Here is a 15,932-nt window from a genome sequence, read left to right on the forward strand (position 1 = left end):
ATAACACCATTGTGTCATAAAACAGGTACATGTCAAATGAACAAGCAAGTCACTATTAATATGCGTAGAGTCGATTAATGGCGGTGTAAAATCAAAGAATTGTGTGAACCGTTGTCGTTCCAGGGATGGTAAATTTAATTAGACTCAAGTCATAAATAATCAGCGTGGGAGGGGCTTAGACAGACAGACAGATAGATAGATAGATAGATAGATACATAGATAGATAGATAGATAGATAGATACATAGATAGATAGATAGATAGATAGATAGATAGATAGATAGATAGATCCAAGTAAACAAGTCCCTCTCTCTTTTGTCTATTTGTCAATGTACCGTCAACCGGGGTGACTCAGGCCACTTTTTGAGCAACATTGAAATGTAACTTCAAAAATATTTCATTTTCACGCCTTTTTGAATCGGTATCATATGGCTGTATCAAAATCTACTACCAAACTGAAAATTAGCGCAACGCTTCGAATATTAAGCAAGATATGGCTTAATTTATGGGGTGGCCTGGGTCACCTCGCCTTGGGGTGACTCAGGACACCTATTCTTCTTACCATGTTTATCAAATTGACACTTGGTATAGTATGAGTGACACAGGCCACTTGGTTAGTAAAGAGATATACCTCTATGACATGTAACATGCATTTTGGTGTGGATTCTGCTATTAGTATTAGGGGGTGTCGCAGAGGACTGAACGATTAGGGTGATCAGCTTTTTTAGGGTAATTTTAATACTTGACACTTAAAAGCATTGCCAAGTATTCAAATTGCCCTTTAAAAGGGGAGATGAAAATGGTTAATAATATAATTGGTACCATACCCTATGTTGAATACTTTCCTTTAAAATTGAAAGCAAAAAGGCCTTTATTTTACGTAAATTCCAGAGTACAAAATCAGCAAAATGCACCTTAATGTACGTAGTAACCATTGTCATCTCTGTAGTAGGTACGGTGCTCTTCATTACTACAGCATGTTAGTAGTACTCATAGATAAAAGAAATCATAACCAACGCCAAACTATAATGTAATGACAAACATTTATTAAAAGAAGAGACTGAGATTCAATTGAAATCCTCAAACAGATTTCGTTTCCTTGGACCGGTACTGGTACTTGGCATCCACTCATCATCACTTTCAACTTCAAAAGAGTCTTCTGATAAATGTGCCTCAATACCATCATCACTGGATCTGTCTTCTGTACCACCAGTAGCGGCACCTTCAGCAGTTTCAGCAACACTTTCCTCCCGGTTGTCATTTAAAGCATGTTCCCCACCACAGTCGTCCGGCGCAATGCTACGGCTTGGGACGACGTTAATCTTTCTACATCGTTGTCTCGTCTGCTTATTGTTGTCACCACATCGTAGTTGCTGGAGCTGCTCTGTAAAAGCATCTGATACAATAGAGTTATCAACATCTCCAGTTCCAGTACCGGGCAGGCGTTTCAGGATTGGCTCTCTTGACAGAGAGGCATGACGAATACACAAGTACAAGTGCAAGTTGATGTAGGAATCCTGAGAAGAAGAAAGAAAAATAATAAGTAACGGGTGCAGGGATACCATACATACTATATAATGAATAATGATAACAACAATAATAATAGTAATCACTCTAAAAAACACCAAAAAATGAATATACTAGTCGTAAAATAGCTGGCTTACCTAGTTTTTTTCAGTGGCCTGAGTCACCCCATGGGTGCCCGTGGAGTACTGAGTGACTCAGGCCACCCCTATAAAATCTGTTTCAATGGAAATAAATGTAAAAAACATATTTCACATATTGTAGGCTTATTTTATGAAGCAGTAGAAATTTAATAGAATTGCTTACCTGATGTAATTAATTCTTTGGCAAGGAAAGTTTGCGGGTCACTTCAGCAAGACTTTTCTCACATGTGCTGATCGGCCATTTTGAATTAACTGTCAGCCCCGCACCAAATGACTGCAGACAAGCTAACTTATATTTTTAATTCTTATACAGTTGTAAATAAAATAATATATAAAAAATACCTCCCCCCCCCCCAAAAAAAAATATATAAAGTGGTGAAATTTAGCTTCAAAGTTAATAAAATCTTTTTTTTTTAAAGTGGCCTGAGTCACCCCCACTGGCCTGAGTCACCCCGGTTGACGGTATGTTTGATTTCTATTGATGTCATTGTTATTAATATAAACCCGATCAATGGAGCCAAGCCTAAAATGTAGAAGTAAAAGTGTAGTTTAATATTTCTAATTTAGTTTATCATCATAAACCTGACATTTTTTTCTATTTTCCGTCAACAAATCAAGGTTAATCGAGCTCAATCAAAGTCATTAAAATTGAGATTAAATCGCACAGCGTCCCTGGTTGCATAAAAAAAATGGCGGCGCTCGATCTCTCTCATGGCCAGTTTTGATGACGTATTCCCCCCTGTTGTCATATCTGGTCCTGTGTAATCTGTGCCCACCACTTCAATTAGTCCAGTCATCGAAGTTACATAATACTCCATAATGTCAGAGTGGTTAATATGCTATAATGTTTTGACTTTTATACATTCTGATCACATGACATGTGAAAAAGTTCTAGCCAGCACGAAGAATAAAAAGTACCGATTTTCTTTGTTTAGATTTAACCCTCTTCCGCACTAGGACCGGACTGTCCTGGGACAGTCCTGTCCCGAATTTGTAACATATAGAATTTAGAGAAATCTACCGCACATATTGGGACGGGACAAAACAGTCCCGTTGTGTCCCAAGCCGTTTTGAAATGCTACAAAATCAACGGGACAGGACTGTCCCAGTCCCGTGTTCATATCGTTTGTGATAGTACAAAAATATAGCAGACTTCCGCACTAGGACAAAAAAGTCCCAGACTTGGCGGCGCCGTGTCAAAATTGAAATGCCTGTCTTTATTTTCTGCATCCCTACTACTACACTACTACTACTACTACTACTACTACTACTACTACTACTACTACTACTACACTACTACTACTACTACTAACTACTATTACTACTACTATACTACTACTACTACTACTACTACTACTACTACTACTACTACTACTACTACTACTACTACTGTTATTTCTACTGTTGCTTCTGCTGCGGCTAATGCCACTAATATATTAATACCTACATCCCTTATATTTTGTATTTATTTCCAATTCCATTGTATTTATTTTCCAACAATAGTCCACACTTTATTTTAGTTTACTTTCTATACTGCATTACACAGTTCCTTCCCGCCTCCCCTCTTTTGACATAATTAAGTACGCACCTTTTATAAATTTCTATTGCTCTGTTTTAATTCGCGCTTCCTCACAAAGTAGCATACAATTTCCTGCCCATCAATGTTTTTGTTTATGCATCTTAACAACGCCACTACCACATTATCTCATTCATCTGTAGTTTTTAATTCATCATGTGTTGTTGATGAAGGGGAAACCCGGAACGTCCATTTCATCTGTTTTCGTATATTAAACTGAAGCTTACATTCAATTTCACAGTTATAATTTATTTATTTATTTCAATTCTGAATATAGATTAGCAAGAACAATTCAAAAAATAATTCTATGTGATGAAACCACGAGCAGAAGGCATAGCAACATAAACATTTTCGGCACTTTAAAAACGTATGTTTAGAAATATAATTTAAGAAGTGTCACACTTTGTGACACAGCAGTAACGTGTCTAAAACCGGTCGCACATCTATTCGGTAACTTGTGGGATCAATTATCTTTATCGTTATTTATTTCGGGAATTAATTCTCAATGAAAATATTTTTAAGTAAGTCCTTCTGAGCCACTTGGACTCATTGTAAAACAAATTAAGTCCTTTAGAGCCTTGTAGCCAATGGTGCAGGAATTAATCCGGTTTCAATAGCGTGAAGCGGACAATTAACGTATTTATTTGAAAACCTTTGAACAGGACCCTTTTACACCTGAATGGAGTGAGTGATTGGAGTAAATTTTCTTGCTCTAGAAAGTACAAATTGGCTTCGGTCGGAATCGAAGACAGAACCTCTCAGTCCAGAGTACAACGCGCTAACCATGGGCCATCTTGCCTCCTAAGCTTATAAATCCGGAACTTATCCATGTTTCTGTGGCGTTGAGCAGACAGATAACAGTTTAAACTTTAAAAAAATAAAATTCCCTTTTTCATCCCATAGGGAAAATTTTTCTCGAGGGTCTATTCCAAGGGAAGACTGGAATAACCCAGGCGTCAGCCGCAATGCAGCGCCGAAAATTTAGCTACGACGAGGTATAACCCAGGCGTCAACCGCAGTGCAGCGCCGCAAATTGAGCTAGGCGAGGTGACTTACTCAACTGATGCCTTTCGGGTACGAAGCATGCTGACTTTTTATTATCCTCTTGAATGATGCTAGTCCGTCAAAGATTACTTTCATCAGCGAACTGGTACTCATTTGCACCTGGGTAAAATGAGGTGATTCAAAGAAAGTCATTTTAAGATAAGATCGGAGATCACCATAGAGTCTACGGAATTGACCATTGAGCAATCTTTGGGTCATTAAAGGATGCACCCAATATTGTTTTCTCTTTCAATTTGTCTTTTTTTTTCCACGAAGTAAAGCACAGAAATATGCAACCTCTATTTCATCCATTACTACTACTACTACTAGTAGTAGTAGTAGTAGAAGTAGTAGTAGTAGTAGTAGTAGTAGTAGTAGTAGTAGTAGTAGTAGTAGTAGTAGTAGTAGTAGTAGTTAGTAGTAGTAGTAGTAGTAGTAGTAGTAGTAGTAGTTAGTAGAGTTATTGTTGTAGATGTAGTAGTCGCAATAGTAGAAGTAGTGGTAGTAGTAGTATTAGTAGTAGTAGTATAGTAGTTAGTAGTAGTAGTAGTAGTAGTAAATAGTAGTAGTAGTATGTAGTAGTAGTAGTAGTAGTAGTAGTAGTAGTATAGTAGTAGTAGTAGTAGTAGTGGTAGTAGTAGTGTTAGTAGTAGTAGTTGTAGTAGTAGTAGTAGTAGTAGTAGTAGTAGTAGTAGTAGTAGTAGTAGTAGTAGTAGTAGTAGTAGTAGTAGTAGTAGTAGTAGTAGTAGTAGTAGTAGTAGTAACAGCAGCAATAATATTACTCTTGCTATAAGAATATTTCATGATTATATAAATCTTATGTAAACAAATCCCATTGTACAGTGTAAAAAATCATTATCGTCATGTCGTATCTTATGTTGATTCATAAAATGTGAATTATTAGAGTTGTACCAAGGACTTATTTTTTAAATTATTAATTTATAATCCAAACTATTAAATAACTAATCTATTAATTAGAAGATTTTACATTATTATTATCACCATTATAATTATCATTATTATTATTATTATTATTATTATTATTAATATTATTATCATTATTATTTTTATTATTATTATTATTATTATTATTATTATTATTATTATTATTATTATTATTATTATTATTATTATTATTATTATTATTTATATCATATTATTATTATTATTATTATTATTATTATTATTATTATTATTATTATTATTATTATTATTATTATTATTATTATTATTATTTATTATTATTATTATTATCATCATCATTATTACTCTCATTGTTTGCCTTGCTTTATTATTGATTTTATTTACTTGATTTGTTGATGAAAATATTATATTCTTGTATGAGTTATATTGACAATTGCCTACAAATAAACTTTTGAATCTTGTAAAAAAAAAAAAAAAATGCATTCGCGCAGGTGTGTCCTGGGACAGTCCTGTCCTAGTGCGGAACCCCTTTTGAATAGAAGTTTTCTCCAGTGGGACAGGACAAATTTGTCCCGGGACAGTTTTGTCCTAGTGCGGAAGGAGTCTTATGCCGAATAGATGTGCGACCGGTTTTAGACATTTTACTGCTGTGTCACAAAGTGTGACACTTCTTAAATTATATTTATAAGCATACGTTTTTAAATTGCCGAAAATGTTTATGTTGCTATGCTCTGTAGTTGGTTTCATCACATAGAATTATTTTTTGAATTGTTCTTGCTTTTTTATATTCAGAATTGAAATAAATAAATAAATCATAACTGTGAAATTGAATGTAAGCTTCAGTTTAATATACGAAAACAGATAAAATGGACGTTTCGGGTTTCCCCTTCATCAACAACACATGATGAATTAAAAACTACAGATGAATGAGATAATGTGGTAGTGGCGTTGTTACGATGCATAAACAAAAACATTGATGGGCAGGAAATTGTATGCTACTTTGTGAGGAAGCGCGAATTAAAACAGAGCAATAGAAATTTATAAAGGTGCGTACTTAATTATGTTAAAAGAGGGGAGGCGGGTAGGAACTGTGTAATGCAGTATAGAAGACAGTGAACTAAAATAAAGTGTGGACTATTGTTGGAAAATAAATACAATGGAATTGGAAATAAATACAAAATGTAAGGGATGTAGGTATTAATATATTAGTGGCATTAGCAGCAGCAGAAGCAACAGTAGAAATAGTAGTAGTAGTGTAGTAGTAGTAGTAGTAGTGAGTAGTAGTAGTAGTAGTAGTAGTAGTAGTAGTAGTAGTAGTAGTAATAGTAGTAGTAGTAGTAGTAGTAGTAGTAGTAGTAGTAGTAGTAGTAGTAGTAGTAGTAGTAGTAGTAGTAGTAGTAGTAGTAGTAGTAGTAGTAGTAGTAGTAGTAGTAGTAGTAGTAGTAGTAGTAGTAGTAGTAGTAGCAATAGTAGTAGGGATGCAGAAAATAAAGACAGGCATTTCAATTTTGACACGGCGCCGCCAAGTCTGGGACTTTTTTGTCCTAGTGCGGAAGTCTGCTATATTTTTGTACTATCACAAACGATATGAACACGGGACTGGGACAGTCCTGTCCCGTTGATTTTGTAGCATCTCACAACGGCTTGGGACACAACGGGACTGTTTTGTCCCGTCCCAATAGGTGCGGAAGATTTCTCTAAATTCTATATGTTACAGATTTTGGGACAGGACTGTCCTAGGACAGACCTGTCCTAGTGCGGAAGAGGGTTTAGAACCAAGATGTTCGTTGCTGGGCGGACGTGACATCAGACTATTGAATCCTATTATGATTTTTGTAACCCATCCCCTTTACAGGTGTCAATGTGATGTGTTTGTAATATCGCCTTTAGCCATTGAATTCAAACAAAGGATCAAAGAGGTCATAATTGATTTAACACTCATCGGTATTGAGCCTTCTTTGAACAATTATTTATTGAATCAGTTGTGCATAATCACAGATGGGACCCCATTTGTATATCACCCTCAAGGGCAAAAAGAACTACAGATAGATCAGTAATTATAATGATAATAATTGCATTTTACATTTTAATTTTTTTAAAATAATTTTTGTTTGCATTTTCGGCAAGAATATGCTTCCTAGAGCATTATATATTCGCTTTAATAGCGCCAAGGTCTCGTGCAATTATAGCTCTAGGGCTTTACAAAAAACAGATAATCATAATGTATAAATCATTATACAATTACCGTAGCTATTCGATTTAGAAGCATACATAATCAATATTTTCAACGTAGAAATACACGCATATTATATAAATGTACTTTTAAGAAGGAGAAAAAAAAATAGGTCAATAAGAAATTACTAGTCTATGGTTATATACAAACTTTAAATTAAAGTGAATACTCCGTCATGAGCTCTATTGTCAGGATCATCATCATCATCATCATCATCATCATCATCATCATCATCATCATCATCATCATCATCATCATCATTATTATTATCACCCTCACCATAATGATATTAAATATTTAAATCAATTACACCGCGCCTGTTTCCATATAATGACAACTTTATCCGACTTTTCAATTCTACAATTTCAAAACATTAAAACAATCATAAAAGATTTTTATCAATATATGTAGCCTATATATCTTTTTAACTTTATATCGTCATATGGATATGATTGTGTCCATTACTCTTATGATTTGTAGTCTGGTTTGTAAATGTTGACAAATGAAATGCATGTCATATGAAACAATCGTAGATTATGATAAAAGTTACAGAGAAAGACATAATCGGTCGGATGGTGAAAAGGCCTGAACTGAGATATTGCCAAGTTCAGTTAGAAGGTCAGTTTTTGTCAAAAATGAGTTCTTGTCATAAATGATTAAATCAACCCTTTTTGTACATCTTCGGGAAATTTCAAAGCGAAATTTCACTTCTAAATATTTTTTACAGCTAGTCAAGCTGAAAAAATATGAAATTTGAGAAAAGTTGCTGGATACCTTTCCCATACATCTGACCATAACTTCATGAAAAATCATCCGATTTACTTCAAAGAAAGATTATAATGCTCTAGGAAGCAAATTCTTGCCGAAAATGCGAACAAAAATTATTTAAAAAAAAATTAAAATGCAAATCCAAATTTTTCACCTTCCGACTGATTTTGTCATACACTGACACCTGAGAGACTTATGCATGATAATTATCGTTGTTGCTGGTATGGTTATTGTTGTCGTTTACATTTCATTATAGATAGTAAGCGCTTGGCTAAGAAACTCACAACATTGCCATCCGGAAATCTAACGAACCAACACACAAACTATGTGTAACAACGTTTATAGTCTGGTTAATACAGCTTAGTGAAAATTACTATAGTCAGATTTTTAATAAATGGCGCGTGTTTTTCTTCTTTTTCTCAGCTGACCCCCAATGCATAGCTGCAAAAATTTGTGTGAACCTCTGAATCAATTTGTCTTAATAATAAAAAATATTTTTTCATAAATTTTAAAACAACAGGAAAGGATTTCGTTTATTACAGCTATATTAAAATCGATAACAGGTGAGGATCGGAACTCATAGAAGATTTACATTATCAAAATTATGAATTTTCCGCATATCCATTTTCAAGGAATTCGTTAAATTGGAGTGTTGCACGTATTTGAATATGAAGCAACGATTGGCAATTATTAACTATCAGACATCTGACTTCCGGTAGCGTCCCGCTGAGTGGCGGACATAAAGAAGAAAAGTAGGCAACTAATTTTGTTATTTTTGTTTTCTTTATGTGACTTTCATAATTTTTAGTGTACCCTTTCTTATTAGTTTCTGTTAACGTTATTATTATAATTGGTGTTAAGTAAAAGTTAGATTAAATTGCCGTAAGGTTACATAGTTGAGTGGCTTTCCTTTTCTCAGTTACAACCTTCCCTATCTTCGTAGGGGATAGTTCCTATGTTTTCTTCTTAGCTATTGACTCTTTCCTTCACATATTAATATTATTATTATTACTACTACTATTTTTGATTTGTTTTGGTCAGGATATGTAATGTGTAGTGGGTTAAAGTAGAATATAAAGTAGAATATTATTAGGGATAAATTGCTCTCCATTTTCCCTTATCTTCTCTTACATTCTTTGGGAGACCTTCCGGGGGCTCCAAGCGCTGCATTTCTTTATATTTGAGTCGTTTCTCTTAACGCTGGGAGGGTTCGGAAAACCTCCCCTCACCCCCTCCTCTCTATCTCTCTTCCTTTTTTTATTTTTTTTTTTTTAGTGAGTTGTATTAAAATAAATAAGGTAATAATAAAGTTATATTCACGTATACAGGCCGAAACAATTACACACGAACACACACACACACACACACATACACACTTTCTATCTCCCTTTTTCTTTCTTTCTCTTTATCTCTCTATCTCTCTCTCTCTCTCGCTCTCTCTCTCTCTCTCTCTCTCTCTCTCTCTATCCCCCCCCCTCTCTGTCTTTCTCTGTTTTTTTTTTAATTTTAGCACACACACACACATACACACGCACACACACACACACACACGTACACACACGTACACACCTATATACACAATCATTTTGCAAAAAGTCTCACATTAGGGGATATTGAGTAATTTAATTTATATATAATTAATGAATATGTCTGCAGTCTTGCTTGTATTTTTTAAGGTGGAGGAGGACAGCCGCTTCACTACATACGAGATATGTTTTGCGGCGGAAAAGGCGGGAGGGGATGGATCCCTCATAGGGACCCAAAGAATAGGGCGGCTGTGGAGGATTTATCCCTCCAATAACGAGGCCAGGGTAAGGATGCTGGCCAGAGGGATCGTCCTTAGAGGGAGAAAACTTGATCTGAATGGAAGAAACCCATTTATTCTCGTTGACGAAGAGGGGAAGGAGATAGCGGTCACTAAATTGTTTATCGATGGCATCCCAATATCATTCTCCAATGAAGAGATCGAAAAAAAGGTCAAGATGCTTGGACTTAAAATGACGAGTAGAATGGTCATGGAGCGGGTAAGGGACCCGCAGGGCAAGATGATGACTTGGTTGACTGGAAGAAGGATGGTTTGGATTTGGATCCCTACTGTCCCAACACCAAGAATAATAGATGTAGGCATCTTTAAAGGGTTCATGTACTACAAGGAAATGCAGGACAATAGATTCAGGAATTGCATGGAGCAAGGCCATAGTGCCACAGCATGTAGAAAACAAGTCGTCTGCAGGAGATGCAAAACAGGGGGACATAGGGAAGTCGATTGTCCAATGCATCTGAAGGAAAAAGAAATGGATACAGAGGAGGATAGAGTTGAAAACTTTGAGAGGGAGGAGGAGAAAGAGGAGGAGTCGGAAGAAGAAATGGAGGGGGAGAGAGAGGAGACGGAGGAGGGAGAGAAGGAGGTGGAGGATGAGAAAGAAGTAGAGGAGAGAAAGGGAGAGAGAAGAAAGGAGATAAAAAGTGGAGAGAATCGGGCGGTGGGAGATAAGGACAAAAAAACCCCACATGATAGAATGAATAGACGGGGAGGAGAGGAAGTAAGAAAAGATATGGAAATGGTAAAAGAAGGAAATGGAAAGAAGAAGCGAGGTAACGATGAACAGGTAAGAGAGATGCGAGAAGGTGAGATTGGTGGAAAAGGAAAATCAAATGAATTCATGGAAGAGGATAGGAAAAAGAAAGGAGAGGTCGGAAAGAAAAAGAAAAGATAGAGACAGAAAGAGAAAGAGAAGAAAAAAGAGAGAGGGGGAGACAAGTTGTGAGGGAGGCAAAAAAAAAGTTTAAAACAATGGAGGATTATGTTATGACAAGATCTTCTAGTAGAAAGAGAGTAGGGTCACCTAGAAGAGGAAGGAAAAAGAGGTCGCCCAAAACTATCTGAGTAAAAATGGTGTTAAAAAGAGATTGTAGTAAAAGTAATAATGCTAAAACATAAAATATTATTAATTTCAAAATACTTCAATTAAAATGAATCCAAACAATTTTAGCACGGTTTTTTCAGAGGGGAGTTTAGAATATTTAAGTATCCTTTCACTAAATGTTGGTGGATTAAGAAACAGGAAAAAATGGAATGCAATTTTAAAAAATATCAAGCAAAATAAAATAGACATAGTAGGATTACAGGAAACACATTTATTGGAGGAGGATTCAAATTTAGTTGAAAAAGAATGGGGTGGGAAAATTATCTTATCTCAGGGGACATCCAAAAGTAAAGGACAATTATTTCTTATTTCCAAACAATTAAACGATAAAGTAGAAATTAATACATTGTACAAAGACTCCAGAATATTATTGATAAAATTAAATACATACAATAACAAAGATAGAGGTATTTTAATAGCTAATATTTACGCTCCATGTATTACACAGGAGAAAAATTATTTCTTTTCGCATTTAGGAAAGATTTTAATATCAAAATCGGAGTTAAATCTATATTTACCAAGGATTTGTTTAGGGGACTTTAACACTGTGGTAAATAATGAGTTGGACATAATATCTGGCAATCCACATGATAAAGAAAATGTTGAAAATTTTAATGATTTTATCAATAGATTAGCCTTTACAGATACATGGAGAATAAAACATAAAAAAGAAAAAAGTTTTACATGGAGTAGAGGATCTCCTTTGATAGGTAGACGTCTAGATTATATCTTTATAAATAACATGCTTATACCTTTTTTACAAGAAGCAGAAATTAAAGGAATTGCCTTTACTGATCATAGAGCAGTTATATCAAAATTTAAATTCACATCCTTCAAAAAAGGACCCTCCTTATTTAAAATGAATGTATCAATATTGAGTGACTTAAAATATATAACATTAATGAAAGAAAAAATCCAAAGTTGCTTAGAAGAAAACAAAAGGTTGGATCCTCACCTTAGGTGGGAATGTGTTAAAATAGACATCAAGGAATTTACACAAGACTACTGCAAATATAAATGTCGTAAGAAATCAGATACTTATAATGGAGAAATAAGAGCCCTTAATGAATTAGAAGAACAATTAGTATATTACCCTAACGACAACGATATTTTATCACGAATATTGGAATTGCGGAAAAGAATTGAAATAAAACAAATAGAAGAAACAATGGGGGCCAGATAAGAGCAGGCATCAAGTGGATAGAAGAGGGAGAGAAATGTAATCGATTCTTTCTATCATTACAAAAGACCAGGGCTGTAAACAATACAATTTATAAATTGAAAATTGATGAAAATAATTATGTTACTAATGAATTGGAAATTCTAGAATTCTGGAATTCTAATTTTAGTAAATATTATTCAGAACTTTACACCGAATTGAAAGAAGACGAAACAATAGAAATGTTGAGTGATGAATATGTAAAAAAATATCACTATACCTAAAATAAAAAATGAAGAGAAAGAATTCTGTGACAGATTTATTACGTTAGATGAAATTAGGAGTGCTATGGAAAAACCGAGGGCCAGATGGAATTCCAGTAGAATTCTACAGAGTTTTTTGGGATGAGGTCAAAACGGCGATGTTCAACTGTTTTGAGTTTAGTATTTTTTAAAATATGCTTAGTTACAGTCAAAGGAGGGGGGGGGGGGGGTAATAGCGTTAATACCGAAAAATCAATTTATCGATAGGGAAGATTTAGGGAATTGGAGGCCTATAACATTAACAAATGCTGATTATAAAATACTGGCAAAAATCTTGGCAAACAGACTTAAAACGGTTATAAGTAATATAATTAGTAAGGACCAAAAAGGATTTATTCGTGGAAGAAACATTGCAGAAATTTTGAGGGAAATTGATGATTTAATAGAATATGAAAAAGAAATAAACTTATCCTCGTTTATGTTATCAATTGATTATAAAAAGGTTTTGACACTATATCAACAACATTTCTATTAAAAACTTTTGATTACTTTGGTTTCGGAAATTATTTCAAAGGTTGTATTATCACCATTCTCAACAATAGGAAGGTTTGTGTCAAAAATGGGGGACATATATCGGGGGATTTTGATATGAAAAGAGGCGTTAGACAAGGTTGTCCAATATATCCTTTAATTTTTATTCTAGGAGTAGAAATAATGGCATCTAAAGTAAGACAGGAGAAAAACGTTCAAGGAATAATAATAGATAACACAAGATTTATTATTAAACAATATGCTGACGATACAACTTTTTTTCTAAAAGATCAAAAAGACTTAAAACATGTGTTACAGAAAATTTATGAGTTTTCGATATTCTCTGGACTTACTTTGAATAAGAGTAAATCTAAAATTATGCAACTGAACAAAAATCAAATCCTTAGGAAAGATTCATTGTTCAACATTCCAATTGTTGATGATCTAAAAATTTCAGGAGTAATATTCAGTTTCAAAATGACAGCTACGGAAAATAAAAATAATTGGATACATAAAATTGAAAGCATAAAGAAAATGCTAACGTTATGGGAAAAAAGGGACCTTTCTTTGATAGGAAAAATAAACATAATCAAAACCTTTGGTATTTCTATGTTAATTTATATTATGCAAAGTATCTCAATCCCGTTGACTGTATTAGAGGAAATAAATAGATTGTTCTTTAAATTTTTGTGGCAAAAGAAAACATCAAATAGGAGAGCTTTTGAGAAAGTAAAAAGAAAGACCATGTGTAACGATAGAAGTAATGGAGGCCTGAACATGATTGACATAATTTCTTTACAAAAATCATTTCTGATTAATTGGGGAAAAAAGTTTTATTCAGATGAAAGTTGCGATTGGAAAGTAGTATCTAATTACTTTTTTAGACGCATTGGGGGGAAAAAGCATTGGAAGCAAATATAAACAGTGCGCAATTCAAAGGTTTAAAATTGGTGAAAAACATATTTTGGAAAAATGTTTTAATAGAGTAACTTAACTTTCCTCATGAAGATCAAAAGATGGAAATTCACCCCGATGAACCAATTTTTAACAATAATAAAATTAAATTCAAAGGTAAAGTACTGTTTTCAACTAATCTAATCGCAAAAAAGTGTTTTACGTTAAGCAAATCTACATCAATTCAAGACGTATCATGTCAATTGGGGAATTCAAAGATATATATGGGAATTATAATGGAATAGATCTTGATTATAGTGTAGTCAAAAGCGCTTTATCACGCCTAAAAGTTTCAAAAAAAGAATATTATTCAAAATCTTTCCAGAAAAGAGTTGTACCAAAATGTTAGAGGAGAAGGATCAATAGAACATGTTAAGGGCTTTTGGGGGGAAAAAAGCGTAGAGTTACAAGCAAAACATTGGATTTTACCTTATGTTTGTACAAAAGAATCAAGATTAAGGATTTTACAATGGAAGATTATGCATAATATTTACCCTACCAATATATTGCTTCATAAAATGAAAGTTGCAAGTTCAAATAAATGTCAATATTGTGATGAAATAGACTATTCGGAGCATTTCTTTTTTTATTGTAAAGCAGTAAAATCTGTATGGCGGGAGATAGAAAGCATAATTAACAGTAAGATAGGGAAACAAATACATATAGATTTGCAAAAAGTAATGGTGGGATTGATTGATTATCCCGGAATCAATGAATCGGATCGTATGTGGATAAATCAATTGATTCTCGTTGGAAAAATGGTTATCTCTAAAATAAAATATGGCCCAAAAAAATATCCATTAGCGATATTAAGAACCGATATGAGGATCAGAAAATTGATATAAAATAAAATAAAATAAAATAAAATAAAATATTATTATTGTTATTATTTCTGTTTTTGTAGTTGTTATTATCGTAGTTGTAGTTATGATGGTTGTTATTATTATTAGATATTATGGTTCCTGTTTTTGCTAACGTGGCTGTTATAATACTTTTTAATAGTTTTATCACTAAGTTTATATGCTCTATCATTATTATTATTTCTATTGTTGTTGTTGTTGTTATTATTATTATTGTTGTTGGTGTTTTTATTATTATTGTTGCTGGTGTTGTTGTTATTAGTGTTATTGTTATTATTGTTGCTATTATTGTTATTATTATTACTATAATTAATTACTTGGACCTGTGTTTCTGAAGGTGGGTATATTGATTATACAATTTGTATACACATAGTTATGAAAAAACTATCAGTTACATTAAAGCAATAAACCAATCTTATCTTATTAAAAACAAAAAAACAAAACAAAAAACCCCCCCAAATTTTTTTTAAAAATAAAAAACCTGTGATGAAGATGGAGACGTTATATCCGATATTACAATGTCGTTCAATTTGTTGGCATCCGCTTTTATAATAACTAGTAAAAAGCCCGCAATTTCGCGGGGAAAGAACTATTTTCATTCGATACTGTACTCACCATCATTTAATGGGGGCAGATTGGTAAACAACGTTGTCTGTGTAATTTGGTATATCTTCGGTTGATTTTTCTGTGTGGCCCAATAATATATTTAATAATATATTCCCTCAACTAACCCCAGAAAAAATTAAACCTAGTACCTTTAATTAACCCCAATAGGAAAAACAAACACCCTAGCACTTTAATAATACTTATGACTAACCCTAATAGGAAAAAAAAATCATCCGATCTCGAGCTAACCCTAATAGAAAAAATCATGACAAATGGAATAAATAAACGCCTGACAAAAGATCAAAGGTGAAAATACAAATTTAAAGAATACTGGGGATGTAGGAGCTTTCGGAATGTCTCCTCTTTACTTAACTTATGGAAAAACAAACTTCCTAGCACCTTTAATAAGACTTATGACTAA

General features: G+C 33.6%; 2 protein-coding genes across 5 annotated transcripts in view; one reads left to right on the forward strand and one right to left on the reverse strand.

Moving 5' to 3' along the window:
• Positions 1-1,025: 1,025 nt before the first annotated feature.
• The window catches only part of LOC144975122 (uncharacterized), a 35,058-nt gene continuing 20,151 nt past the window's right edge, over positions 1,026-15,932 (reverse strand). The window contains exons 1-2 of one of the 2 annotated variants that reach the window (XR_013645863.1): positions 1,830-1,912; positions 1,389-1,516 (exon numbers count right to left, since the gene is read on the reverse strand). Coding sequence is in view for 1 of the 2 variants with exons in the window: in XM_078918880.1 (XP_078775006.1) it covers positions 1,067-1,516 (450 nt within the window). In the remaining variant the exon portion in view is untranslated. Of the gene's footprint in view, positions 1,517-1,829; positions 1,913-15,932 lie in introns of those variants that run through there. The other variant, XM_078918880.1, reaches the window with a different exon arrangement.
• Positions 7,816-15,932, forward strand: part of LOC144975702 (uncharacterized) — a 15,738-nt gene continuing 7,621 nt past the window's right edge. The window contains exon 1 of one of the 3 annotated variants that reach the window (XM_078919893.1): positions 7,816-7,927. The gene's annotated coding sequence lies outside the window, so the exon portion shown is untranslated. Of the gene's footprint in view, positions 7,928-7,992; positions 8,062-8,634; positions 8,775-15,932 lie in introns of those variants that run through there. The other 2 variants (XM_078919894.1, XM_078919895.1) reach the window with 2 other exon arrangements.

The sequence above is a fragment of the Berghia stephanieae genome, chromosome 6 (genome assembly GCF_034508935.2).
Source record: "Berghia stephanieae isolate SIO BIC M18660-M18661 chromosome 6, UCSD_Bste_1.3, whole genome shotgun sequence".
NCBI classification, from domain to species: domain Eukaryota; kingdom Metazoa; phylum Mollusca; class Gastropoda; order Nudibranchia; family Aeolidiidae; genus Berghia; species Berghia stephanieae.